The 8613-nt window shown below is 29.0% G+C and overlaps 1 protein-coding gene across 1 annotated transcript; it reads left to right on the forward strand.

Annotated features, from left to right (window-relative positions):
* The first annotated feature begins 6220 nt into the window (after positions 1–6220).
* On the forward strand, positions 6221–7389 carry LOC11436027 (ethylene-responsive transcription factor ERF014). The gene has a single exon (XM_003614691.4). It carries the CDS (start codon positions 6223–6225, stop codon positions 7117–7119), a length of 897 nt encoding a protein of 298 aa, XP_003614739.2. The 5' UTR covers positions 6221–6222; the 3' UTR covers positions 7120–7389.
* Positions 7390–8613: the final 1224 nt, after the last annotated feature.

An 8613-nucleotide genomic window follows, 5' to 3' on the forward strand; every position in this document is an offset into this window, starting at 1 on the left:
AAAAAAGTAATTTATTTTGTTGCAAACAGATAAAAATTGTAAATCTTTTAACCCTCAACTCTTTATTTTATTATTTTGTTCACAAATAAGTAAACAGATTGTTTGGAAGAAACGACAATCCATGTATATATGATACTCTACTTACTACTTTATTACTTGGTAAACGATTTAATACACTTACCTAATCCGATCATCACTCAACCCGACCTAGCCATTTCCTCCCTACTTTTGCTTTTGATTTTCTTTTCTTTTTCGCCTTTACTTTATCATATAAAATATATGGTGACAACTAGGGTACCCATGGAAAAATGTTGAGTAATTTACCCCAACCAATAAACATTCACCTTTTTAGGTGGTATCCATAAACTATCTTGACCCCACCAATAAATTGTTTATTATGATTGGTTGGTGGATAAATTACCCACCATTTTTCAAAGGTAATCTAGAAAAAACCAAAATATATACGTTCCTTCAATACATAAACGTGTGTTTGTAACCTTAAAACTATCAACTAATACACATGACAACAATCAGGACCAAAAGATTATCACAGAATAAAATAATAAATTTTTTCCAATCCAACTTTTACGGTCTTTTCTTCCCCCCTAACCCCAGGTATTTGGCTAATTCGTCTTGTCAGATTAGTGTGTTGATTCCATTTGTTTCTGTTGATTGTGAAGTTGTCATATTCATTGTTTAGAATTACAGTTGTTTCCTTTTCTCCTTGAACGTGTGAATTTGACTAAGAATATTCAACTAAGAAAATAGTAATTTTTCCCAAAAAAAACACACAAGAAAATAAAAAACTTGTCTTCCACACGTATCAATGTATTCATGTGTGCCTATGTTCTGGCATTTTTATCAAGAAAATAAAAACAATAATTAATTGATCTTTCTCCGTACATAGAGAATCAATTTCACAACCTTAAAATTAAACTTTACAAAAAGAAAAACACAAAATCTTAAAAATAGAAGCAATAGTGACACAAAGAAAGAGTGCAAAAGTCAAGTTATGTAGGCAAAGAAAATATTATTGATATGTGTAGCTTTCTATATTAAATATTAAACTTTATATAGTACGTTATTTGGTGACAGAAACCTAAGGCTTGGTTAAAAATAAAAATGTGAAAAGGGTCCATCAACGCGGTTTTGGAAATGAGTACAGAGAAGCACCAGCTGTGGTTTTTTTCTTGCTAACGGCTTTACTCCAACTGCTTGTGTTGAGCATCATATCCAGGAAGCTACCTCTCTCATTTCAGTGACTGACATTCTCATTTCTCTTTATCTTTGTGTACATTTATTTATTATAGCATAAATTAATGTTATCCATATGTATCTTTTTGGTGTAAAAAGGGTATCTTCGCGCGTGCATCTGCGGAGACTTTATGACAAACTCTCCCTAAGAGTTTTAATCTTATTGCAAGCTTAAGGCTGTATTTTAACACAAGACATGTCATCTCATCCAAGCGCTCTTGTGTCTGATCCGAGCGGAGTACGTATTTACTATATTTTTTGGGTGGTCTTTTAGTAACTAGATGAATTTTGTACTATAGGATGACTAATTAGTTTTGCAAGTACGATTAAACAGACTATGGAATTAATGTTCTTTACTTACTTGCACTAATGAAATAATTATGTCTGATGAATTAATTAATGGATTGACATTGAATTGGTTTTAGTTTGAAAAAAGTCTCACTTGCAATTTTTGTATGAGTACGGTAATTATTAGTCCGAATGAACCGTTTAACCGGGTAATCCCAGATCAACAATAGAAGTTACAATCTAACCTACATTAAATTCAAGTAGGGCCTATACCTTATTGAGAGACTATGGCATCATGCTCCTGGCTACATGGTTTGATATGCCAAAGTCTCTCACCCTCGTATTCTCCCACCTGATAAAGGATCTCCTCCCAGACTGGCGAACGTGGAGCAGATTATAGAGGAGGAGCATGTCAGGGAGATGCCTGACACACTGACGATCATCCAAGATGTGGTGCATATTGCTGACGATATTGTGGCCAGGCAAGCCGAGATGACTAAAAAGGAGATTGTCCAGGAGGTGATGCGGATAGCTAGTACTAGTCGTACTGCCCTTAATTATCAGATTGTCAGGCGGCGCAGGGTAGGCAGCAGGGCTGATTATTATTAGGCTTTTTTTATGTATTTTTGACTATGATGATGATGATGTATTATTATGACATTTACGTACGTACGTTTTATATTATTTCTTGCGTTTTAATTTTACCATTTTCTTGTTAAATATTGGATGAATATGTTTAGGTATCAATTGGTTATTAAATGAAAATTTTAGATGAATTTTCAATTGGTTATTGGATGAAAATCTTAGATGAATTTGTTTAGGTACCAAAGGATTTGGTTAGGAAAGACACTGGAAAATGAGTTTCTGGAAAATGATCCAGACACGTCGCGGTAGTTAACAACCGCCGGAAGCCAACGGCAGATAACTACCGGTGCATGGCCTAACAGTTGTTAACTGCCGCTGGGGATATTTAGATATTTTACTTGTGTCAATGTGAACTTATCAATGTCAAGAAAGCAATTTTCTTAAACCAACTCGTATTTTACTTGAACTTGTTTAAGTTCGAGTTCAACTCATTAAAATCAAAATTACTACCTCCATCCCTAATTATAAAACTCTTTTGAGAATTTTTTTGTCCCTTTTTATAAGATCTCATTTGTTATTTCCAACTACATTAATTATTTCTTTACATGCATGCTCCTATTTATTATACATCTTTTTCTTCAATCAGCAATAAATAGCATATAGAAAACATAAACTAATTCTCTCTCTTTAAGATAAAATTGTAAAAACAGTAGTGATTATAATTAGGGACGGAGGTATTAGTTTATATTTAGCTAAAAGATTTATGATTTCAAGATACGTAGATCCGACCCATTAAAACAAAATATTTTTTTGAAAAAAAATTGCTACATTGTTCAAGACGTTTATGTGTTGATCTACAGGTGTTTAAATTAACTTCTAAGGTAACAATTTTAACTTGTACAATTTTTTTTTTACATAAGTGTTTACATAAAAAAATTTTTTTTACATAATTGAGATAGAAAAATATTTTTAGAGGAACTTAAAACGAAAGTTAATATTTAGAGGGATCAAAAATATATTTAACATTTAAATGTATTTATTTTTTTTTTGACAAAACACTTAAATGTATTATTATCTAGAATTAAAACATGATATGATATATAAAGTCAAAATTTCTGAAATACATGTTAAATATCAAAATGAAACATAATCTCATTGATATATTAATTTTTAAGTAGATTTAAAGATAAGTAAAAGAACTTATTTAAACACGTTTATATGAAATATGTTCTTATGTACGATAACAAATCATATATATATTTTTTAAAAAGATGAGACTTTGATATAAAAAATAAGTCTATGACATGTAACAAACCAGATTTAAGCCTGCATTTTGTTTACCATGCTAGGTCATACCCATTACCACATATAATAACTATAGCTAATCCAGTATATTAAAACTATAATTTTGAAAATAGTTTATATGATAATATGATGTAACACAAGTGGTTCTTAAAAAAAAAAAAAAAAAAAATGTAACACAAGTGATAAATATGTGGTAAATCTTCCTTAAAAAAAAAAAGTGGTAAATCTTTTTCCCTAAAAAAAATAATATATCTTTTAGAGAAATGTTAACCGGTACCCATGAGACATCGATCAATGAAGCAAATATAGTAATTATCGCATTGAAAAATGCATAATCAATTCATAAAAAGTCAAAAAAGTGTTTTTTTTTTCAATTTACAACTTTATTTTTTGTATCCTTAACCAGTGTCTCAGGGGAACCGATTAAGGCTGTGTTTGGTAACACAAAAAAGCTAGCTTATAGCTTGTTGGATTAGCTTATAAGCTCGTTAGATGAAATCGTGACGTGTTTGGTAACAAGCTTTTTTCATGAGCTTATAGCGTTTTTTGAAAAGCTATTTCAAGTAGCTTTTTAACTTATAGCTAGTAGCTTTTTATATTTTCTTCCAACTTTAACCCTATTAATTTAAATTAATTATTTTTTAATTAAACAACTACCCATGTTCATCTTTATAACCACCCCATATTTTCCCTTAAAAAAAATGTCACGTTTTTTTTATTTTTTTTAAGGAGCACTTTATTTATATATATATATATATATATATATAATGAAATACTTTATATTTTGCTATAACTAACCTGCCGTACATCACAAAAAAAATAACTAGCCTATTTTTTTTTTAAAGGAAAAAATAACTAGTCTTTTGTACGTTGTAAAATTTTATATATTCTAGCTCACTTTTTGTTTCCACCTTTCTCTTATTTTTGGGATTCATAAAGCAGAGATCAAATTGTAGGTGAATTTTTTTTCAGGATTAAAGGTCGAATAATTTTTTTATGGAGACTAAGACCAAAAGTTTGAAAATTTATAGGGACCAAAAACATATTTAACTATAATTAAAAATATTAAAAAAGAAATACATTACAAAAAAATGTGTGTGTCTATATGTATATTAAAAAAAAAAACATGTCATTTTATACTTATCAGTCACTTCAACAGCTAATTTTACCAAACACATTATTTTTAATAAGCAAGCTTTTCAGCTATCAGCTAGCTTATAGCTTATTTTTACCAAACAGAGCCTAACATAACCCCTTTTAGCTTTTCGGGTTGGGTTCAATGCTTTCAATACATATGAAATAAACATAAGCGAACTCTTTAAATATAGATCATTGTTACTACGATAGGTTATTCTTTGCAGTTGTGCAATGAAATATGTTTGTTTGCTAAAAAAAAATACTCCCTTCAATCTCATATGTAAACAAGAAAATATTGTACTCCATCCAGAAGGAAATATAAACAAAAAAGATTGTTGAATAGTTGATATATATGGACAAAATTCTTAACCACATACATTGACTTTTCAACTATTTTTTTTGTTTATATTTCATTTTGAAAGGGGTATTTATTTTTTCCTAAATATAAGCGAATGTTGACTAGATACTTCTATACTTTAAAATATTATTAATGTTTAATTATCATACAATTAATTTAAATTGGATTTTTCAATGACTCATTTTTTTCATGGAACAAGTTCCCACATGCGATAAATTAAAAATAAAATTAATCAATCTTAAATATAAGTAAAATTCAAATGTATTTGGTCTAAGTTTAAACAAAATACATTTGACTTTTGTTTTAATATTCAAAACCATGTTAAATGAGAATAACTGCTTTATTTACTTAATGAGTCCAAAAGCAACTATTTTTACTCATTTTTTCATGGAACAAGTTTTCAAGAGGGATAATTGAAAATACAATTAATTCATCTTAAATATAAGTCAAAATTCAAATGTATTTGTTTTAGATTTAGGAAAAAAAACTTTTGACTTTTTGATTATATTTAAAATCGCATGGAGTGCAATTTTAGTTATTATTTTTAGAACGTTAAGTGACTTAAGTAGTCTTTTTTGTTGTTGTTATTAATCTTTTCGTTTCTTTTTATGTGTCAATGTTTGATCATTTGCACTATACACATATAACATATTTTTGACCATATTTTTTCATTAAATTAAATAAAATATGATGTAACTTTTTCATCTAATGATAAAAAAGAATCTTGTTGACGAGTGTTCTTCGGGCACTCTTTAACGATCTCAAATTTAGAAAATATTTTTTTTAAAAATTAAATGTTACAAATTCCAATGCATTAATTACAAATATTTTCAAAAAACCTTACTATTAAAATTGCTTAAAGATATACCAAAAAAAAAAAAAATTGCTTAAAGAGTATCGGGAGACACTCGTTAACATTTAAAAAAAAATTGTACATGATACAAGACTGTTTTGTTTATGCATTTTAGACAAATCTATTTTATATCATATACTCCCTCCAGTCCTTATTATAAGAAATAATTGATTTTTTTAGTTCATTGTGTAAGTGATGTATCTAATCTATATTTTCAATAAGATACATTAATTATTCTATAAACTTAAAAAGTCAACTTTTTCTTATAATAAGGACCAGAAGAGTAATATTTCTCTGGAGGAAGCTTCACTAAGATAAAGGACAAAGAAGTCATTTAATTTCAATATTATAGTCTTCTACTCATTAAATTCAGATGAACTAAAATCCATCTGGCATCAATCTCATATTTTGACTATAGGAGATTTTTGTTTGATATCTTAAAATGAAAGTCTCACTCTATAAATACATCTTCTTTACTTCCCCAAATTCAGTACCAATTGCATCATTCACTCTCCACTTTGAAAACATCACCAACAAAACAAAAAGTCACACACACATTAAAAAGAGAGAAACCCCTTCAACACACACCCTTAAAAAAACATTTTTGCATCCATTTATCATGGTTAAGACAGAGATCAACAAGATCAACAAGGAAAAACCAAAACCAAAGCCAATGCAACAACATGTTTTATCAACAAAAGCAGCATCAAATGATAAGAAGAAAAAATACAAAGGAGTAAGAATGAGAAGTTGGGGTTCTTGGGTATCAGAAATAAGAGCACCAAATCAAAAAACAAGAATATGGTTAGGTTCTTATTCAACTGCAGAAGCTGCTGCAAGAGCCTATGATGCTGCACTTTTATGCCTTAAAGGTTCATCTGCAACAAATCTTAACTTCCCTTTAGAAACTTCTTCACATTTCATTCCTCAAGAGAATATTTCTATGTCACCTAAATCTATTCAAAGAGTAGCTGCTGCTGCTGCTGCTGCTTCTTCTTCTTCTTCTTCTAGTAACAATGATGTTACTAATACTATTAGCACCCCACCAACTTCATCATCCTCATTAGTTTCATCTCCATCAATGTCATCTTCTCCTTCTGATCAAATTGATGATGATGTTTCACTTTTTTCATCTTTTGGGGCCTGTGATGATCATTATCAAGCTAATGATCAATCAATGGCTATGATGGATTCTTGGTATGGATTTGATGGTTTATTACAATCACCAAAACATGTTGATCAAATGCTAAGTGGTTCTTTGTTTGATATTGATTCAACTCAAGTACTTCTTGATGATTGGTATGAAGAAGGTGACATTAGTTTGTGGAGCTTCTACTAAGAGGAATTATTCAAGCAAAAAAAACATATTCTTTTATTACTCTTATAAATTCATATTTGTTTTTCTACAGTGCTAGTTCTTGAAGTTACTATTACTGACTGTGACAAAATTAAGATTATTTATACTCTAGAAGATATTCATAAAGAGAAGAGACAATTTTTGGTCTCTCTTTTGTGAATTTCTATTTATGTGAGATTATATATGTATTATTGAAGCAAAGCTTGTAATATCTATTTTACAATTAGTTTTCTTTATGTTATATAATTTACATATGAAGGGAAAAAAGAAAAAAATGTTCATCAATGTTATTATGTTACCTTTCAGAAAAAATATGGTGCAGTTACATGCTGTAATCAATCTAAAACATTAATTTCAGATTTGATGTCTTACATTACACACCCACCTAAATTAATATTAAACGATCTCCACCATTAATTTTGATCGAACGGTCGAGATCAATAACTACGTGGTATTGGGAATCTTTTTCCATTTCATTCATTCTTTATTTATTTTATTTTATTTTTAAAGTTTTTGTTCATATTGTATAAATATTTTGCTAATATATGAGGATCTAGGAAGTCCTTCATTGCATGCCAAAGTGTCAGATTGTGGAAACTTGAACCATTGAAAAGTGTGGCTTTTGTCGGCCCATCTACCCTGTTTGCCTAAAGAACAAAGGGATTTCCTTGTTTCAATGTTTTAAGTTTGGTATTATATGCTTCTATTTATTAAGAAACTTAGATATATAAATCATATGGTTCCTTTCTATTGTATGTTTAAAAATGAAATTTTGACACCCTATTGATCAATAGATCCATTAGTTTTTTACCCTTGATCTTCAATTTCCACACCATACAACATTTTTGGGGTTTGTTAGGAGATTGTAGTTAATTAACTTGATTAAGATCAAGTCACCAAGATTATAAGATGTCAAAGATCAATACAATTTTTTTTACATGGATATCTTTGATACCATGTTTATTTGACAATTTTGAGATTTGTTTTCTTCAATAGGGCCAACATTGTTTTAATTTAATTAGGTAAAAAAAAAATATACATATATATTTCTATTTATGACTTTTAGTGCAAGCAACACCTGCTTTAGTGTTTCATTTTAATTAAAGACGCGTTCAAAACACATGATATACAAAATTGTATGATTTATTTATTTATACAATTAGAAGGAAAGAAAAAACTTTGATTCTTTTTGGACTACTTTTGAACATGATCATGTTATAACAAATAGCACACACACATGACATGTTTTCTTATAATAGAATGGGAGAAGTTATGTACCCCATTCTCAATTGTTCTTTTTACATTGCTTCTGGTCTCAATAAGCTGCACTCCACGAGCTATATGCTTCTTCACAACGAAAAATGTGCAGAAAAAAAATAAAAGCTTTTGCTTTTTGGTGTTACTTGTTCATAGGGCCACATTATATATCAATCGACCCATTCCTTTGACTATATAATGTACAAATATTAGACTTGT

The sequence above is a fragment of the Medicago truncatula genome, chromosome 5 (genome assembly GCF_003473485.1).
Source record: "Medicago truncatula cultivar Jemalong A17 chromosome 5, MtrunA17r5.0-ANR, whole genome shotgun sequence".
Taxonomy (NCBI): domain Eukaryota; kingdom Viridiplantae; phylum Streptophyta; class Magnoliopsida; order Fabales; family Fabaceae; genus Medicago; species Medicago truncatula.